The sequence below is a fragment of the Harmonia axyridis genome, chromosome 2 (assembly GCF_914767665.1).
Source record: "Harmonia axyridis chromosome 2, icHarAxyr1.1, whole genome shotgun sequence".
In the NCBI taxonomy this organism is placed as follows: domain Eukaryota; kingdom Metazoa; phylum Arthropoda; class Insecta; order Coleoptera; family Coccinellidae; genus Harmonia; species Harmonia axyridis.
This window is the reverse complement of record NC_059502.1, coordinates 28812575-28834099: the sequence shown is the minus strand read 5'-3', so window position 1 is coordinate 28834099 and position 21525 is coordinate 28812575. Positions and strand designations below refer to the sequence as shown.

The window sequence follows — 21525 nt, the reverse complement described above, 5'->3', positions numbered from 1 at the left end:
CAGCTAGATCCATAATTTCAATACATTTTTGAGCGCTCATCTCTGAACAGATCGCTGTATCATTTCGTCACAAGGTCTGCAATTTTCGAATTTTAAGACAGGTATGGTCTCAAATGAAGGTTCGACCCACTGAAGACAAATGCGTCCTCAAATTCGGAACTATTCGCTCATATATTAGAGGGAATATACGCAATTTTTACATGTCCCCAACATGGTTAGATTACATTATTGGATTGTGATATATTTCCAAATCCATTTACTATATTGTTATGAATGGATACTATATTGAATGAAATATATTCAATTGTGTGATTTGCGATTAAATATGCAAATTTGAATATTTGGAATCTGATATTTTTCCTGATTGTGGAATTCATAATGAGCAGAATATTATCTTCTGTATCTACCTGCTCAGATCCAAGGTGTGGCATCCATCGGTTGTTTCACGTCGTTTAGCGGGCTTGAAAATTGTTTTCTGATATATTTAGGTATTTATTTCAATATATTTTGAATTGATATGAAACGTTGATTCACTATGGGACAAAATAAGTGCATTCTTTGTGGAGGAACTCCAGAAATATCGTATCTTTGATGTTTTCATTTCCGCTCTATTGATGTCAAATTTGATAGTTCATGTTGGGGACAAAATTTGCTTACTGAAAATGACATATGCTCCCTCTATCTATGTTTATTAGTCTGAGGCCCGTATACACCATAACTATCAAAGAGGACTTAGAAACTTGAAATATTCAGTTCTTGATTCTCGAATGGAAGAAAAAAATTGTTGGAATTTTGCAAGTAAATATTATAAAATAACAATTTTAAGTTGTATGCAAAATTTTATGTCGACCATATCATCGGAACAATAGAAATTTCAAGAAGAATATCCAATATTTCCTTTATTATACTGTTATGACAATTTGGGATTTTGCGTGTATATAAAATAGTTTAATCACTGTGATTTATGCAAAATTTCGTACTGATATTGTCTCAAGACACTCTAATCTACATGTTTATCATCACATGATTCAACAGCATTTGACAAAAAAAAATTGTAAGACTCAAAATATATTTAATAAATTCATTATTATTTTTTACAATTACATCTACAGGTCTACTTATATTTTATGAAAGAAAAGAAAATTAAAAAGATTCTCAAAATATTGGTAGCTACTTTTCCAGAGGAGCATAATTCAAAAGTTTTTCAATTAGATCAACATGCCCCAACAACATTCTTCTGCAACAATATCTCTTTAAACCTAACGCATCCAAAGCATCACCTTCTGTATATTCAGCTTGCAGTAAGCCTAAATATGTTTCCCACTTATTTCCAATTACTTTTCCACACGTGAAACACCTCACAGGGATAATCATGTTCTAGAAAAAAACAATCTCTTTGAAGGGACACTAGATGGAGAATTCATATTATAATCAATGTTAATTTACCTTGGATTTCTCAAGAAAAAATATACCCTATAATTACTAATTAATGTGAAATTTGTCAGAAACTTTTAGTTTCAAACTATGTAATTGCGGTTATGCAAATTCCTTAGAATTTTAATACTTGATGATAGTTTTCGACGTTTTACTGCATTGATGAATTTGAATGAATGAAGGTTATGTTGACATTGACCATAGAAATAACAATGCGTTCTTTTTCTTTCATTTCTTTGACGAATCGGTAACGTAAGATTATTCCTGTTTTTAATTATTTATAAATTGAATTCACTACGAAACGACATAAACTGCACCTTAAAAATCAATGGAAAAAAAAAAGAATAAACTGAACATAACCGATATGTTGTAAAAATGAAAGGAAAATAATTTGTCTTTTAGTTCTACGGTCAATGTCAACATAACCTTAACATAATTCTAGTTCTGTCATGAATTCTGAGGCCTAATAACAGTAATAACTAGAATTACGTTACCATATTAATAGGGTTCTGATAAATTTCACATTAATTCGTAATTTTTTTTTCTTCCTGAGAAATCTAAGGTAAGTTAACATTGATTATGATATGAATTCTCCATCTAGTGTCCCTTCAAAGAGATTGTTTTTTTCTAGAACATGATTATCCCTGTGAGGTGTTTCACGTGTGGAAAAGTAATTGGAAATAAGTGGGAAACATATTTGGGCTTACTGCAAGCTGAATATACAGAAGGTGATGCTTTGGATGCGTTAGGTTTAAAGAGATATTGTTGCAGAAGAATGTTGTTGGGGCATGTTGATCTAATTGAAAAACTTTTGAATTATGCTCCTCTGGAAAAGTAGGTATCACTGTTTTGAGAACCTACTTTTTATTTATTCATAAAATATAAGTAAATAAAAATATAATTGTATATAATGTTTAATTCATTGAATATATTTTGAATTTTACAGTTTAATTTTTGTCAAAGCCTATTCTACCTGAAAATATGTTGAATGTATTAATATGAAATGGTCTATTATCGAATGAATAACAAATACAAATGAAAGAAATATTTCAATATATGTATTCAATTGATGTTTAGGTTAATTCATCTTACTGTTCCACCCAAGGTTATAAAGAACTAAAATGAATATCAACTAGATTAGGTTGTAGCTTTGTACGGTTGTGCTTCATTGTTCTGAAATACTTCAATATTTTATGACAAAAAATATTTCATGATCCTTTCTTTTGAAAAGATACATATTGGCATTTGATATAGGGAGGTGATACTTTCATAGATACATTATAATTCTGGCAGAAGTAGAGCCACCTAACATTACATTTGAAACTAAGCTCGATAGTTTTCTTCACTCCACTTGACACTATATATTTTCCGTTCCTCAAAAACTATACATGAAAAAGAAGTAGTAAAGCCATTTTGCCTTTATAAACTAACTTTTCTTTGGTTATTTATTGGTTTTTTGATTTACTAAACATATAATATTGTGCTGCGCATGGGTGTTTCACTAGAAGAAATAGGTAAATTGGTAATTTGTTGATTTCTTTAAAATTAACATATACATACCTAACTTTTTGTTGATATCATATACCATGCGATGTTATCATACAAAAAGATGACTGATGAACATGTTTTACCACAAAAAAATAAAATTGAAATTATGAAAATAAAGTAGCTATCTATTCAGTAATAAATGGGTACGTATTTATTGTCATCAAAATATCTAATGGATCAATTAGAAATTCATCAGATTAATGTTTATATTCATCAACAAGGTACTGGTTAATTCCATTAAGGCGTTTGAGTTTCTGATTAGTAATCAGTTCCATCAGCTATGGGAGTCAATGGAAATTATTTGATGGAATATTTCAAACCCAGCTTTATTAGTTTGGCGGGTATTTCAATTCATTTGTTTGTTATAAGTTAGTGAGCTAAGATGGACAAAAAAATATTTCGTAAGTTCAAGGTGCTTTACGAAAAAACATAAACTGGTGCAGATAAAATAAAAGTAAATGGTATTTCCCTTTTTGAATTCCTAAATTAAGCATGAAACTGTATTACTTTGCATTAATTTTGTCAGAACCAGAAAGTTTGAATCTATCTTTAAATGTATCTTGTTTTAATATTCAATGTCCATGTAGGTATAGTATATCCAAAGTCACTTAACTAGTCCATAAAAACGCTTGGCCAGATATTATTGCAAAACAGCCATAAACCATAGGCGCACACTTTTCAATCCCTTGAGTTGAAAATAATATTTATGCGTATGTATGGAACTCTGATGTCGATTCTTTCAAAAAATTTGCGACGTGAATAGCTTTTGTTGTCACATCCAAAATGATACTATGCCATTCTACGGTGTTATAATTTGATTTTTCTTTATTCTCGACCTGTAATATACTATCAAGGAACATTATCAACGATGATGAACTGATCGTTGCATGAAATTATAAGAGCACGAAAATGTTTGAGATGAACTCGGAAATTTTCTGTCTGAAGACAAGAGAAACAATAAGGGTAGAATAGGTGCATGACCTTGAGATCCTTGAATGATATCCAATTTTCTACGTCAAATAAGCAGCTACATTGCCGAATTGAATATTATTTCTCGTTATTGTAAGGCGAAGTTTATGTCCAGCAGTGGAAGCAGAAGGCTGGATTATATTGATATACAGGATGATTCACCGCGATGGCCTATAAGACGTTTATGGTGAACTAATATTAATTTTGTGGTGAAAATTTGTATATTGGATTTTGAGATCATGATCTTTCTCCCTGAAATATTTTCAGACCTCTACAATTTCCTCTTATACCGGAAACAGACTACTACTTTCTTATTTCAAATGGCACATATAGTATATTATTGCATTATCAGATAGCTTAGTTGATGACAATTTCAGCAATATGCCAATACTTGGGGTTCAACGGTTCATAAGTTAATGAGATTCTCATGAAAAAGGTTTTTTTTATTATTTCAGTCAATTTTACGTATAAGAGGGGGGGTGTCAAGCAAACCCTATACTTTGAGAGTTATCGAGAAAAAACTTGAACTAAGGAAAACCTGCAATTTCTCATTGAATGGAGTAGTCTATGACTTCTAGAAAACATAGAAAGAAACTAAAAAGTCGAAATTTCATGAATTGTAATCAATTGTTTGTTGGGATGGTTGAGAAACCATAAATCAATAAAATTTTTAATTAGGAATAATTTATGATATTTCATGAAATGTCAAATTTAGTTATCCAAATATCGACTTCTATGTTTCTATGTTTTCCGGAAGTCATAGACTACTCCACTCAGTTAGAAATTGGGGTATTTCCTTAGTTCAGTTTTTCCTCGAAAACTCTTAAATTTTTCGTATTCAGAATCAGAATAAATATTCAAAGATATTTATAGGTGACCTATTATTATAACTGTCTCGACTGATGACGGGAAATTCAATTTGATTTAATTTATTTGAGACTCCAACCACAATTACAATGTGCTTAAATATTGTAAAAAATACATATGCAACAATTTCAATCTTATCCTCATCAAGACGAAACAAAAAAAAATACTTGATTGATTTTTCGATCTGGCCACGCGTATGCTATTTTGACGTAGCAAATTAGAGAGCCTCAAGGTCATTCTACTATTCTACATGATTAATCAAACTTGTAATAACATTGATAAAATCAGAAAATGTGATGAAAAATTTGTTGGTTAATATATCTCACCCAGTCCTTTTCGTATTTCACCAAAAATGTTGTCTTCAGTGGTATGAAGATCTTTAAGATGCGAAATCATTTTCTCCAGAACTCGCCATATCGTTACTTACTTTGAAAGTAATTTGAGGAATAGATTTGATCGCAATATATTCATATTTTTCATATAAGCCATAGAATTTTGCCTAACATCATAGTCGAAATCATTAAAAACATCATTCGCACAACCAACTAAAACTAAGAAAAATGCATTTCAATAATACCCCTATGGACCACACTGGTCTAGGAGAATCATGAATTCGCCATTCGCGAATTCACGAATTACACAATAAGTGTAACCATAAACGCCCCCGAAGTGTAACGGGAAATATTCAACCAATAAGAAAATTCGAATCAATGGAAACATTCTTGTTTCTAAGACGATTTGCTAAATACCGGGGTTTATTTGAGGGTATTGTTAGCAATAATTTCATAAATTCCAAAGGAATTTCTGAAATCTTGGACAACCCTTGTATAATTGAAATATTCTGACTTCCTCCAAGGGACTTTTGATATATTATAGAGAAATATACACACAGGTGAAGTTGTATATTTTTCTAACATAATTCTTATAGAGAGTTAACAGAACTATTGTAGTGGTTGCTATCATCGAATCATAGATAAGTTCCATTTCATTTAATTTTTAATCCAAGTTTCTAACTACAATCACATGCAGATTAGTTAATCAAACTTTTTGGAAAAGTACCGTATGCTTAAATTTCTCAATAAAAATCAACATGATTTCTTAATAGTCTTATATTATTTTGGAATGATTTACAGCTTCTTATTATATTTATTACCATCGTACATAAAATGTCCTTAATTTTTCTAATATACTTCTCAGACTCCAACCATCAAAACTCTGAAAAAAAATGTATTGTTATTTTTATCAACACAAAAATAGTTATCTTAAAAACTTACTTTTTTGGGCTTTCCGTATCGACAATAACACACAAAATGTTCGTCTCTATCAAATTTCATCTTCTCAGCTTGCTTGATTTGTGTTATGATTAATTCTATACTGTTGGTTGCAAAAAATCTGTCCCCACTGTTGGAGATTTTAATTTGTGTTTTTATTGTCCAAAATTCGTCTAGGTTGAATGCTTGTACGGTTTCACCATTCAACCCGTATATTTTTAGATGACTGGGATCTTTACTTTTTTCTGTGGAAAAATGATGACAATGAGATTAATCACTCAAGACTTTTATCTGATAAAACTAAAGTAAAATGGTTTAGATTTCGAAATTTAAGATTTTTGTTCGAAATATGGCACAAAATATGGATTTTTGAAGCTTATTTCGCTATCAGTGCAAGTTATTGGTGAAAAATATAGATATATATTAAAAATGCGAAATTCTTCAAGTTTTATGCTACTATTAATTGATTGTTTATATTAAATGGATGTTGAAACCAGAATCTACTACTTATCTGGGTCCAAATATTTTCAAAGTGATTGTTATATTTGGGATGAGTTTTTCGTGAACCAGTTCCGGTAGGAAAATAATTAATATATTGGTTCAGTCACCGTGATTATGTTTTATGAATATGAATTTAACATTAATTAACTAAGACAAAGTATTTTTCTTATAATTCCTACAAACAAGGCAGATACTTCAACTCAAGATGATCATTGCCTCAAGAAAAATGGATCAAAATTGGTATCCATTTTCATCCCCGAGAGAAATACATCGGTTTCACTACCTATCTAGACACCTATGTCTGAAACTACATACAACGCACTAAACTCTATCGGAAGTGTCTTGATTTTACGGGTACTTTAGTAGGTATATTAAAACGAAGAGAGGTTGAACTCGTCCAAGAAAAATCCATCCATTTAAAAAGGAAATATACAATATATTTATTATGTAATTCATCATTATGTTTAATGAATTAGCTTCAATATGAACTTACCATATCCTGTATCCCATAGAGCAATACCTAATGCGTTTGGTATATCTTGTTGTGTTTCATAACGTTTTTCTACAATAAATCCAGATTCGAAAACCGAACACACAATTGAAATTTCACTATGGTTGAACCACTTCGATGAACGTAGTTTGTAAGAATCATGATCGGCTGTCATCACAGGATGACTCTTCAGGAGCTGCCGCAGCTCTTTTCTTCTTTCTCGTCTTGCTTCTTCCTCTTTATTGACTGCAATGGCTTGAATTTGGACCAAAGCATCCATCATTTTGGCTGAGAAATTTAATCCATATCATAAATCTATATTTGTTATTATGATGAATATTTTGAAAATTAATAATTCATTATTCAATTATAATAATTTACAATTGATTATTATTCCTGCCATATAAACGATTTTACGGTTGTTCTTTCAATTCTAAATCCGGAGGTTTGAAGTAATCATGATAGATTGCTTTTTTTTTTTGAAAATTAATATCAATAACTAACAGAAAATCTTATGCAGACGAGTAGACATGTTTCGATTAGAAAATATTATGTATGAAAGACTATCCAATACGGTATCCAGATGGAAATGAGCATATGTTTGTATTTTATTTCTTTGATAAATATTTAATATGATGAAATTATTATTCAGAATGAAAACATTAAACATCTCACTGAAAGTTAGCTTTGTCAAAGTAATGTTCGAATATGTAGTTGGTTCTGTATCAGGCAATATATTGAAAAAAAACAGGTCATTTTGGTTTCTTATTTTCAATGATAAAACTTTAGAATCGTCCAATGAGTAGAAAATTTCATCTTTTCTGAAATTTCTTCTGTTTTGAAATGCATAGAATCCACAAATCATCGTACGCGTTCTCATACTCCCAGAACAAAATACATTAATTTCAAAATAAAAAATCCAAGGATTCAAACAGAACAAAATCGTTTATCGGAAACTTTGGAACTCATATTCATGAAATTAACATGACGAATTGCTCCGATGATTCTAAATGGGTTTTGATTTTATTGGTAATTATTTTAGGATTTCCTTTTTTCAATTTAGAACCTGTTAAAATATGTTTTCTAACGGTAGAGATAGAGGAAATAATAAATTATAGTATGAAATTTTCAGTGCAATGCTGCATTACTAAAAATCTGGGAGGGGATATTGACCGCCGGTTTGAAATTTTTTAAAGCTTATTATAATTCATTCGAATTCCTACAATTTCCTACATAACTCATTTATAATATTACAAATAGATAATTAGTATTTGGGAAAATTGTATTCCTTCATCTGAAATTTTGGTGCTTAGAGCAGTGAAAAAGCACATAAAATTCCAGATGTTTATAGTTTACAATAACAGTTTTAAATATGTTGTTATCCATGATTCAAACTAATACAGAACTTAGTTGAGTCAGATCGATTTTGAAATTGCAGGGTTTACATAATTTGGTTTACTAGTTTATCTAGACAAAAAATTAAGAAAATAATTTAAAACACTATTGTGAATTTAGTACCTTGAGCACTCGTTCAATCATGTACCAATTTCCCCCTTGGATATCACATATATACAGGGTTATGCGATCTCCAAAGGTGCAAGCTTGAAATTATTATTCTATATATACACGCAAATACTCAACTTCATCTGTTATTACTGAAATTTTAGTTTCTTTCGATATCCGATTTCACACGAAGCTTGAAATTGTTATTCTAAATAATTTAATATAATATATGTACATGAAAATCCTCAATTTAATTGAATATGTTGTCACAGAAATATCGTGTATGTATTTCTTTTTAATATTCATCTATAATTTTCTATGGTTCTAATGAATCTTGAAATTCTGCACAATCCCGGCTAGGTCATGGATGTTGTATATGTCTGGTGATGGGTAATAAATTTGAAAGAGTCTTATAGAAAATGGAATGTTCGTTGTGTGGATGGTTAATTAAGCAAGCCTAGCACATATAAAGGAAATAAAAAAAAAAAATTCTGCACGGAACTTGGAATTATCTCATATGAGCACTCAAAAAACTCATCTCATCAAATTATTGGCATTTTTTTCGATATTCTTCTTTAGAGTTCTATGTAAGAAGTCTAAAAACATGGTGTATGCACTCGTCAATTTTTTAATGCAATGACATTCGACCAAATTGAGAATATTAGTTTTATTTCGTGGCGGCGTCGCAATGTAATACCTGTGATTTTGATCTTTTTTCCTTCGATTTTGAATGGATACATTAATTAAAACCCAATCCTGGCCAATCAAAAGCGATGTGTAACCCAATATGATCGTCGAATGAATTCAAATATTTGAAATAGAGAGAGAGAGAGAGTGTAATGGTATTATAATTTCAAGAAATACTTACACAGGTCATAGCTATAATGAAAGATATACATATATAGGTACATAATGGTACAGAATTCATAAATAATAAATAACAAGAATCTCAATTTGTTGATAGCGCTACCTACAGTTGACATAACGAAGTTTAACTAATATTCTCAAAATTGACAAAACAAAATCTAATCAGTCCATACACCAGGTTTTCAGACATCTTAGTTCTATGGTTCTTGGTTACGAGATCAATATGAAATTTTGTACGAAATTAAAACTGTCATTTTTCACATCCAAATGCAAATTTTTATCTCAATCGAATGTGAAGTTCTGAATGAACGGGAAGGACGGTCAGATTCGAATTTGAGGACTGATTCTTCATCTGCGAGTCGAACCTTATCGTTTATGACCACTCCTTTTCAAAATTCGAAACATATACAAACATTGCGACGAAATGTTATAAAGATCTATTCTGAGAACAAGCGCACAAAAATTATTCTCGCAAAATATTCATTAAATGAAAGGTACATACGTGTATATATCTATATGTGTAATGCTCTTTTTTCCTGTAAAATCAGACTGAATAAAATGTTTGAGATTTTTTTATTCTGACCTATTTGAATATTTGCGAGATCTCCCAGAAGCTCAATATTAGCGAGGACAACCAGAAATCAAAATGTTAAAAAGAAATGAGAAATTCGATGATTTATACTTTGGATTAAGTCTATTAATATAGCCCGAAGATGAATTCCATATTTTCTCAAATAAAGATATATCAAGAATAAACAAGATTATTTTTATCATAGAATAATAAAATATCTAATATATTAAAATCATATGAACATAATTTCCTTCTTACTTGTTTCAATATTTTTCAAACTTCTCGATCACAATTATACCTTCTGGTAACTTCAAGATTCGTTTTGAGACTGTTTTGGTTTGTTTGTCTCCTTTTTGTGTCTTTACTTGCAACCACAGAATATTTGACCAATGTTATTTGTCTTTATAGACCTCATTTGTAATAATCTTTCGTTTACTTTGATAATCAATTGGTCATTATGTTGTTATCTGTAAGTCATAAGAGCTGGTGATTTTAAAACATTCCTCTCAAATAACTTTTAATTCTAACTTGATGTGCAGTACCAATATTGAAAGGTTTTTAACGAGGTTTTAAATGAACTAGGTATTTTGGGTTTCATGGTATTATTTATCTTTGGTTCTGCGAATTTTCCTCGAATTTTCAGGTATCATTCCGTAATATCCTTTCTAATGAAAAAAATATGCCAAAAATTATTTCGCATCATTTTTTCTAAGAGTCATAATATTCCATAGCGATCACGGCATGTGCGTCTTTAGACTTCTAGGTTTCCTCTGAAGAAGTTATTGACTGTTTGCAAAATATTGATAGTAATAGATTTTGAAGAACATAATTCAAAGAGGTTTTGAAGAGTTTCGCTTACTGGATTTCGTTTTCCTGTTTCCAAAGTTGTTCATCAACTCAAGCTATTCAGATTATCGTCATTTTGTGATTTTTCACTGATTTGGCATAATTAAGAGATATTCTATCAAACATGAATCGGCGAGCCTTTTGGGACAAGATTACAAAATATATCTAGTAAATTATAATGAATATCTCTATTTGCGCATAAATACCGATTTGAAGATTCTATAATTTTTTTTTTCTATAATTTTTTGTTATAATAAATTCGTTACTGGTTTTACTCCCCTGTGCAAGAACTATCCCATCGTTTCTTAACTTAATTTTCGATTTCTATCCCTGATGTTGGATTAGTTTCATAAAACGCCATACAGAGGACCACTTTCGTGTAACGTGCCCTAGTAGATAATTGAGGATTTAACGTTTTCCATATCTTATGTAGAAGCCTCATTACTGTATCAATTTCTTTTCAGAGTAAATGTTCTGTTTTAACTGTTTTAAAACGTGCTATAAATTCAGTTTGTGTACGACTGCTATGAAATATAACCTTTATATTATTATACAGGGTGTTTCCTAAACATGCGGCAAAAATTCAGGGGGTTGTTCCTTGGACTATTTTAAGCATGTTTTGTCCTTGGATGATTTTTGAAAAACCTCTTTGTTTCGAAGATACAGGGCGAACAACATTTTTCATATTTTTAAAATTAATAATAGTTTAAATAAAAATGCGTACCGTACTGTGTTTACTAAGTAGGTACAATTTATTTTTAAATTTGTTTAACAACATTCCAATTACTAAAAACGGCCAGTTTTTTGACTAAAAATTGATAAGTGCAGATGGTAAAGGAATACAGATTAAACACGGTTTTCATTTGAATTCGTTTTGTGATGTATTAGCAATTTTTAGTCAAAAAACTGGCCGTTTTTAGTAATTGGAATGTTGTTAAACAAATTTAAAAATAAATTGTACCTACTTAGTAAACACAGTGCGGTACGCATTTTTATTTAAACTATTATTAATTTTAAAAATATGAAAAATGTTGTTCGCCCTGTATCTTCCAAACAAAGAGGTTTTTCAAAAATCATCCAAGGACAAAACATGTTTAAAATAGTCCAAGGAACAACCCCCTGAATTTTTGCCGCATGTTTAGGAAACACCCTGTATATATATCATATATTATCATTTAGTTGAATTTGAAACAAAAGATTCTGCTTGTTATGCGCACAAGTTAAATAACGATTACAGGAATTTAGACAACTTTAATTTAATCTCTTATTAATACATACATCGCCAACGTTTCGAATCTTGTGTGATTCTTTTTCAAAGCTCGTATTTTCATCGGATTAAATTTAGTCAGTTTTAATAAAATCTCTTTCAGGGTGTTTCTAATAATTATTCTGACATATAACTGTCAAAATAATTATTACTTCATATTATTAATATTTACTTATAATTACTAATTATTTTGACATTTGTATGTCAAAATTATTATTATAAACATCCTGAAAGAGATTTTATTGAAATTGACGAAATTTAATCCGATGAAAATACGAGCCTTGAAAAAGAATCACACAAGATTCGAAACGTTGGCGATGTATTAATAAGAGATTAAATTAAACTTGTCTAAATTCCTGTAATCGTTATTTAACTGCACATAAATAGTATTATAGTGCACGGTTATAAGCCGTGCAGAGTCATTTCCGGCAGTTCAAAATGTGCACAATGTGAAACTAAAAGTAAAAGGCCAAGGAAATCAGGCCTTTGAAAAGTTGTTGGAAACGCCGGAGATAAACTGACTACGAAATCGTGAAAAAAGTGCCAAAATCACATTTCGTACTGGCCTCCGGCTCGTGCCGTCGACAAGGGCATAGATCTTTTTTTTTGGGAGGTGGTGTAATCGAAAAACATTTTTTTAAGACAACGTTCACTCATATCGGTAATGTGAGAAAAGGAGGTTTGATATGGAAGTTCGAACTAAATTACTCGAAATATTTTTTTTTATTACCAATTCGATTGTTCTTACCTTATCTTGTACTGGGTGTTCCTAAATTGGAGTTACAAAGAAAAATAAGAGATTCCTTGGCCAATTCTAAGAAAAAACTCCCATGAACATGAGCCCGCAAACGCTTTGGTTGCAAGATACAGGGTGTTTCTTGGAAATTGTAATCTTGTAAATTCAAATTATTATAAAGATCCAGTTAGTACACTGTGATGAATAGATTAATTTTGGTACTTACTGGCTCTTTATAATAATTTGAATTTTCCTGCTGATTACTTGAGAGCTGTTTGAATTTTTTTTTCGAAATCGATAGCAGATACAACAAAATTACAAGAAACCAAAAAGTGTAGTACTAGACCAGAGTCTCTTTTTACATTTTTCTTAACTACCAGACACCAGTGGTTCACTAAAAAAATAGTTCTGGAGGAAAGAAGCGGTCATCTTTCCAGAAAAAATATTACCCTGTAGATTAGCATTCAAATTCAGTATATCACATCATGAAAACTTAAAAATTGGAATATATTTGCCAATTCGAGTTGATTAAGAATCTTGTGAAGGGAAGGTGCTATGAAGAAAAAACTTGAACTTTAACACCTGCATTGAAATAAGGAATCTTCTGTGGAACTGCTGTTTAGAAAGAATATTATTTTTTTAGACTCAATCTATTGTTCGTTTTTCTACGCTAGATGCAGAGTATACTATTGCAACCAATATACATTCATACATTTATTCGTTACACTTTGAATCTCGATTAAGCCATATCAAAAATAAATTGTTTCTCAAGCAGTTAAATGTAGTTTACAGGTGCACCACATGCTGATAGCTCTTGATCTAGATCAATTTATCTATGTTCTAGTTAAAGTCAGAAAAATTTTTGAACTTTAAACATTAAATATTATTTAAATATTAAAGTTAGTATTTTGTAGGAAGTGATATTGATGTATTTTCAAATTTTTATGTAATATGGACTCCAAGGGTGAAAGAATGAAAGGGCTCTCGAAAGTTTCAGATATCGAATCAATGCTTTTCTTGAATTTTTGTAAAAATATGTTATGTATATGTTGACTAACATTCTCCATTTCTATAATATATTACATGAATAATTAATGACATATAATGACAATAATTTATTTTACTGTTTTTATTGCTTGAAATATTGATATACAAACAGTATTTGTAGTAAATAAATAAATCAAATAGTGAAATAATCATTGTCTACATATTTTAGATAGTTGCCAAACGACATGATCTCAAGCTTATAGTTACATCTGCCACCATGGATTCCACGAAGTTTTCAACATTTTTTGGTAATGTCCCAACATTCACTATCCCTGGACGAACATTCCCAGTTGAAACTCTATTCAGTAAAAATCCAGTGGAAGATTATGTGGATGCTGCGGTAAAACAAGCCTTGCAGATACATCTTCAGCCGCCATCAGGAGACATTCTTATATTCATGCCTGGACAAGAAGATATTGAAGTAACATGTGAGGTGAGATCAAAATAGATATGAATACTAGAAAAGAATAAGATTGAAGATTAGGAAGAGAGTAACATGACGTTGTAATTCTGTTATTTTTTGGGTATCCAAATCCATTAACAAAACTGCAACTTGCCTCACACAGTCATAATTTTACTTTATGTTTTAGGTTTTGGCTGAGAGATTGGCAGAAATCGACAATGCTCCTGAATTATCAATTTTACCGATATACTCACAATTACCATCAGATCTTCAAGCAAAAATCTTCCAGAGATCGCCCGATGGCATCAGAAAATGTGTGGTAGCTACAAATATTGCGGAGACCTCCCTAACTGTCGATGGTATTATATTCGTTATCGATTCAGGATTTTGTAAATTAAAAGTATATAATCCACGTATTGGTATGGACGCTCTACAGGTTAGAATTTTACCTATAATATCGAATGTTTGAAATGTATCATGAAAGAAAAATGACGGAAAAGTAAAGCAAGCATATTTTCAACTTGAAGGATTTAATTTTGCAATAACTGCTTGAAAAAAGAAGGAAATTGAAATCACTCTTATTCACAAGTGGCTTGGCATTTTCGGCAGAACTCATGAAGCATTGTTTAAGTTTGTTATACAATAAAGGCAATAAGACCTGTAATTCATAAAAAAAAACTAGTTCTCAAAAATCGAATCAATTCAAATTTCATCAAATTTATTCAGATCAATTATAACTCTCACTTCATTAAGATTCTATATTATTGATTGAATATTGAATAACATTAAGTTTATTTACAGATATATCCAATCAGTCAAGCCAATGCCAATCAAAGATCTGGCAGAGCAGGTCGTACTGGCCCAGGTCAAGCATTTCGTTTATACACTGAAAGGCAATACAAAGATGAGCTTCTTATTACTACCGTACCTGAAATTCAGAGAACGAATCTTGCTAATACAGTATTACTGCTAAAGTCCTTAGGTGTGCAGGATTTACTGCAATTTCATTTCATGGACCCGCCTCCTCAGGTAAGATTACAGGACACTTAAATCTGCAAGCGACCAGTACAAGATATATACATAAAATATGATGAAGTTTTTGAAATCAGCAACAAATAATTACCTTGAGAAAAAAGTACCTTCGATTATGATTCACATTCAAAAAATCGAAAATTCATGTGATATTTTCAAATTAGCGGGATTGATGAATTCAATCATTCATCCTTTAAGAATAAATCAGCATCATTGAACATGAATAAAAATTTAGAAATTATGTTTTTGGATTTGGAGTAATCAGGAAATCAGAGTTTGAAAATATGTCATTCGTTTTCTTTGAACTCCGATAGTTCTTGAGATACCCTAATTAGACAACGAGTTTTGGCCTGATGTAAACTATTCCCCTGTAACTGGTCGTCTCACTTATTTTTAAGAAATTGTGAATATTGATTAAGATTAAATTACATACCTATTTTTATTAATGAGAAACAAATACGTAATATTTAAATGACAGTAGATCCGGCTTAGTTCTTTTTGCGTTTACGTATTTAGAATTAATTTTTTATTCTTATTCTTTACTGTTATGTGTTGCAATTGGCGTTTGAACGACGAGTGCTCAATGTTTTCTTCATTTTTTCAATCTTCAAATGGAACCTTGGATAAGACAAAATGTTTCCACAAACTTAGTGCATTTGATAGGTCTAAAGAGTAAACTGTTTCATTCTCAGCATAAGTTCATTTCATTACTTTGAAAAATGTGTATTTTTAGTATTCATGAACTTTTTAAAAAATATACTTACAACCTAAATTTTAGGATAATATTCTGAATTCATTATATCAACTTTGGATATTGAGAGCTTTAGACCATACAGGGATGTTAACAAAATTGGGAAGACAAATGGCAGAATTCCCTCTAGATCCACCACAATGTCAAATGTTGATAGTATCTAGCCAAATGGGTTGTACAGCGGAAATTTTAATTATAGGTAAGTTATTCCATTTTATAAAAAGATCAATTCTTAGAGGCATTAGATCCAATCTCTCAGAAAACTATATCTCTTATACTTGGAGGTATCTTAGTTACTTTGAAGCATCTAACATACTGTATCTAAAATACTGCATCTCAGATAACTTTTCACCAGAAAATATCTAGTATACAAGATACTCTTAAAAAAAAACATATCTTAGATGAAAGATTCCCAGAAGTATCTTAGACGCCAAAAAGGATTAAAAAATACTGCAAAAAGAGTTCCTTTTGGGAAGTTACAACAAGTGGCGGTGGCATCTTTTATTCTCTCTTATTTAGATTAGACTCGCTGATAAAATAGTCGAAGTCATCATCAATTTTGTCCAAAAATTTCAAATTTTATTTCCAAATCACTGTTTATTGATATTCATCTAGAAAAGCTAATATTGAATTGAAAGTGATCCTATCTAAATTTTCTTCTTTTGGATGTTCCAGTTAAAATTCAATTGAATTCAAATGATTATCAAAAATACAGCGCTATTCACATTAGCATATTTACATTTTACAGTTTCCATGCTATCTGTGCCATCTATATTTTTCCGACCAAAAGGAAGGGAAGAAGAAGCAGATGGTGTCAGAGAAAAATTTCAGGTACCTGAAAGTGATCATTTGACCTTTTTAAATGTCTATAATCAATGGAAACAAAATGGGTAAGTTTTTTATATTTGTTTATGCATTCAAACTAATAACATTCCAATTTTTAAGTTACTCGTCTCATTGGTGCAATGAACATTTCATCCACACAAAAGCAATGAGAAAAGTTAGAGAAGTTAGGCAGCAACTCAAGGATATATTGATTCAACAGAAACTAGATATTCAGTCCTGTGGAACTGATTGGGACATCATAAGGAAATGCATTTGTTCTGGTAAGATTCTATACAGCTGCTTTTTTTTAAACCATTAAATGCTTTTTACTTTTTACTGAAGTCAAATCTACAAAAATGGTTAATGAAAAAAATGTTATATTTGGAGATGCACGCCTGTAAAGAAGATACAAAGATCTTTCCTAAAAAGTACCACATGACCCACTTTTCCTATTCAAAACATTTAGAGGGTTGATGGGGATGGCACAGGGTGCAACAAAAATGCATAAAAATTTGGTAAAAGTGAAACAAAAATTGACCTGTTTCAAGATTTTTTGCCTAATATTTTTCTTCTGAAAAAATGAATTTGTTCCATAATTTTGACGCGCACTGTATAACCACTGGTTTGATTGTGATTGTAGTGGTAGATATTGGGATATATAATTTGAAGTATGTATTCATGCCATGTATAGTGTAAACGTCTTGTCTTGTCTCGCAGCGTCTAGGACTCGACGCTATGGGAGTGTAAACTAGACTACAATATAAACATTAACCGTCGTTGAAGAGTTAATTCCAAATGGCAGTCCACCGATAATGACTCAGCTCGTTTTCGCATTCACCTCGTGCTCAGACTATAATCAAACAATCGATAAACTGGGGTTAAACTTTCGAGAAACAGAATCCGCATTTAAAATGTATCAACATATGTAGTTCCCAAACTCTGGAAACTCTTATGGAGATGATAATCTACGAAATTGCTACCATTCCGCCTGAAATAATGTAATTTTAACAACCAATCGATTCAAAATGGCATTATGTATGCTTATCAACAAATTAATTTTTTTGTACACCATATAATTACATACAGTCCATTCAGGAATTATTGACATCCCGGGTGGCTTTGGGAAATCGAAATTAAGTTGGTACTGGCTCATTCAGTAACATTTTGAATTGCAGATTTCGGGTTGGCATTGGAAATGTCATTGACAGGAGGTTAGATTTCAGTTTGTGTTATTGGTTTTGATCGAAGAAATTTTGAAACTTAAAAGTTGTATCAATTTCAAACACACATGGATTAGTTTATTTGAGTATTTCTCACAGTACTGTTTGAAAAAGAAGAAGGCAAGTCATTACAACCTGGATTATTAGTGGAAGAAAACCTGTGCAAAAAGATTTCACCTTCAAAGAATCTTTGAATGATTTGATTGTTACCAGAAGCCGAGCCAAAAGCAACCAATATATCAGCCTGGATGAAATTTGACCAAAAAGCATCTGGATTTTAATCAATCAAAGACAACATTACATAAACTTAATTGGTTACAAGTTCAAAACAGTTAATAAAAGGAAAATTCTTATTGATGAACAGAAAAATATAAGTTGAGTACGATTTTATGGTGAATACAGAGAATATTTGCAACAAAATGTGAAATTCATTTATCTGGAGGAAACTTGGTTTTTTGAAAATTATTCAACAGTGGACTCTAGAAAGAAAACAAAAAGTTTTTCAAGTATATTCAAGGGTAAAAGTGGAAGGATTGCTATTTTGAATGATGAATATTTGGATTTTCACCTGGATGTTTTGTTTTGACAGTGGTGATCATGCGGATTATATAAATCTATGAAGAGAGAATTATTTTATAATTGGATTGCTATACAAAGTCTTGGCATTGCATCTATAGTTTTTTTAGTTTATTTATATTCTATTCTATTGAAATTAAGTATTGTTATATCTATTTTTTGTTCTTCAATGAGTAATCCAAAAATCTAATAAATTCCAATTGCTTTATACAATTTTTACTGCGTATTCAAGCGAAAAATATATTCAAAAGAGTAACTTCAAGAATTTCTTCACCTCTTACCCAGTTGAAGATAATAATAGAATGCAATAAAATTTTAAAATTCACAAATTAAAAATAATTTCATGCAAAAATGCTTTTAGTGAGTGAGTTGAAGCTGTTATGGGCAAAATAATTTATGTAATTTAATAGAAACTAGTATAAAAGCATTTCAATATAAAACAGAAAACTCGAGTACAAATAGTACCTATATTTTTCATACAAGTTTAATCAATCATTCATGTCATGAACAGTTTCAATAAATAGTGACTTTAGAAAGTAATTTACACATCGGCTGATAAATTGGTTTCAATTTTGAAAGTTACAGTACAACTGTGATGTCAAAATTTTTCATATACTAAATGGATTCTTTGAATTTTATTTCTGTCTTATTATGATATGGCTCTTCCATTCACTAAGCTACACTATTTAAATTTATCAACCAGTTTTTTCTGTTTTCTTCACCAGTTTAGACACCACAGTAAAAATGATACATAAGAGTTATTTGATAAGAATTTTGCAAGCAGGTTGGTCCATCAGTAATGCAACAATTTTTGAAGAGCCTTTGGTGAAAAGGAATATGCATATTTTAATGATCTTCAATGGGATCTTTCATGGGCGACTCTTAAATGAATAGATATCTCTTCATTGGATTTCCTTGAAATGAGATAGCATTTCACTATTTTTTTACGTTATATAATCTGAATTTCAATTTATGAAATCATGATTGTATGCGTCCCTTCGTAATAATCGTAATTTCGAAAATTCAGGATCTTCCGGATACAAAAATGATGAAAATAATTTTTAGTGATATTTTTGTAACCAGAAATAAAGCCGCGACTAGACGTTCATGGCCTACTTCGGTGTCAATAATTCCTGAATGGACTGTAGTTTAATTTTTATTTGCTTTCCAAATTAGGGAAATATTTCTGCCCTCAGGTATAGGTATAATTAGCAAATATGAAGTATTTAACATTCATCAATTCATTAACATCAGAAGACTAATTGAAGAGATATATTGAAATTAACCATCCTTATAATTTTCAGCCTATTTCCATCAAGCAGCTCGGCTAAAAGGTATAGGAGAGTATGTGAATTGTAGAACCGGTATGCCTTGCCATCTGCATCCAACATCAGCTTTATTCGGTCTAGGCAACACTCCAGATTATGTTGTTTATCATGAATTAGTGATGACAGCCAAAGAGTACATGCAGTGTGTTACTTCTGTGGATGGACACTGGCTTGCGGAATTGGGACCTATGTTTTTTTCTGTTAAAGAAAGTGGGAAGTCTGGAAGGGCTAAGAAGAAACAAGAAGCTGAACATTTACAAGAAATGGAGAGCCAAATGACGATGGCGCAAGAAGAAATGAGAGCAAGGAAAGAAGCTGCAGACAAAAAAGAGGCTGCAATGCAAAAAGGACAGGAGATAGTTAATGCTGGTGTAACACCAAGGAGAACACCTCATCGATTAGGACTGTAATGTAATTGTATATTTTATCTAATGGTAGAGGCATTCCCCTTTTGGCTAACGTAATTATTGCACTCTAAATGCTTAAAGGGAGCCCAAGGGTTGAAATAAAATAGATTTATAATGTTATTTTTGAAAATAAAATGATTTCAATATACAAGAAACACTAATTGACCTCAAAAAGTATCCAAGAATATTCTGGTGTTCTCAAATTAATTTTTATCACATAAATTATTCCATTCTACATTACTGAATTGAATAAGTACATCATTTTCTTGAGGAATTATTTCACGATATTTTTGCTACAATAACTGGTAAAATCAATGTGTAAAACTGCTGAGAAATTGATGTAAAATTTTTCAATTGTAATTTTCACATTCTAAGCAAGATTCTAATTGCTAAACTTGATCTCTTTAAACCCCTTCAACTCAGGAATGTATCATATTTCTCAACATAATCTGCGAAACTTATTCAACACTAAATATACAAGGGCCCGAAATCTTCTGAGTTGCCATCAGCGTGGTTTTCTGGAATTTTTAAAATGTTGGACAACTAGATTGGAGACCTTGCGCAGAAAAACGAATCAGAGGTAGATCGCCTGCTAGCTGCACTGATAATTTGAAGAGTAGATTTGCAATGATAGATTAATGTGTCTAATTTATATTATAGAAATAATAATAATAATAATAATAATAATGTTTATTTCATGATTAGTCTACATTCAAAACAAAATACAGTCATTTTACAATGTTTGAATATTAATGAAAAGAAATAAAACACTTGACTATACGTTCCACAAATTAAAAAAAAAAAATTTGTGGAACGTATAGTCAAGTGTTTTATTTCTTTTTATTAATATTGAAATTATGTTTCACCAAGTGATAAGCGAGGAATCAATTTCGAAATGTTTGAAGACTGGTGGTTGGCAAACAATGGTTCTCATCTCTGCCCACTACGTTCACCCGATCTAACGCCCTTGGACTACTGTTTGGGGAAGATAAAAATATGTTTCCATATTTTGGCATTGTATATTCATGAAACTCCCTTTACTGATAAAGAGGACTGCATACAAAGG

The 21525-nt window shown here is 30.8% G+C and overlaps 2 protein-coding genes and 2 long non-coding RNA genes across 4 annotated transcripts in view; 2 read left to right on the top strand and 2 right to left on the bottom strand.

The window, feature by feature from the left end:
* Window positions 1–20607, top strand: part of LOC123674174 (pre-mRNA-splicing factor ATP-dependent RNA helicase PRP16) — a 30953-nt gene extending 10346 nt beyond the window's left edge. The window contains exons 7-13 of the mRNA XM_045609095.1: window positions 14087–14350; window positions 14508–14756; window positions 15122–15349; window positions 16131–16302; window positions 16852–16993; window positions 17049–17209; window positions 20029–20607. Coding sequence (XP_045465051.1) covers window positions 14087–14350; window positions 14508–14756; window positions 15122–15349; window positions 16131–16302; window positions 16852–16993; window positions 17049–17209; window positions 20029–20462 — 1650 coding nt within the window. The 3' untranslated portion in view covers window positions 20463–20607. The remainder of the gene's footprint in view (window positions 1–14086; window positions 14351–14507; window positions 14757–15121; window positions 15350–16130; window positions 16303–16851; window positions 16994–17048; window positions 17210–20028) is intronic.
* On the bottom strand, window positions 1056–1607 carry LOC123674177. Its single transcript, XR_006746596.1, has 2 exons — window positions 1447–1607; window positions 1056–1377 (listed from the first exon to the last, which is right to left on the bottom strand). It is a non-coding gene; the product is annotated as an uncharacterized LOC123674177 (long non-coding RNA).
* LOC123674178 lies at window positions 1841–2377 on the top strand. The gene is made up of 2 exons (XR_006746597.1): window positions 1841–1996; window positions 2066–2377. It is a non-coding gene; the product is annotated as an uncharacterized LOC123674178 (long non-coding RNA).
* LOC123674176 lies at window positions 5913–7652 on the bottom strand. Its single transcript, XM_045609098.1, has 4 exons — window positions 7462–7652; window positions 7084–7368; window positions 6093–6334; window positions 5913–6033 (listed from the first exon to the last, which is right to left on the bottom strand). Exons 1-4 carry the CDS (start codon window positions 7481–7483, stop codon window positions 5968–5970), a joined length of 615 nt encoding a protein of 204 aa, XP_045465054.1. The 5' UTR covers window positions 7484–7652; the 3' UTR covers window positions 5913–5967.
* Window positions 20608–21525: the final 918 nt, after the last annotated feature.

Excerpts from the sequence above, each read along its gene's own strand:
- LOC123674176 (XM_045609098.1), bottom strand. The coding sequence starts at position 7,483 with ATGGCAGGAATAATAATCAATT. Across the intron at positions 7,369-7,461 it reads GGCAGGAATAATAATCAATT|CCAAAATGATGGATGCTTTG; the intron begins GTAAATTATTAT and ends TAAATTTCTCAG. Across the intron at positions 6,335-7,083 it reads TCTATGGGATACAGGATATG|AAAAAAGTAAAGATCCCAGT; the intron begins GTAAGTTCATAT and ends ATTTTTCCACAG.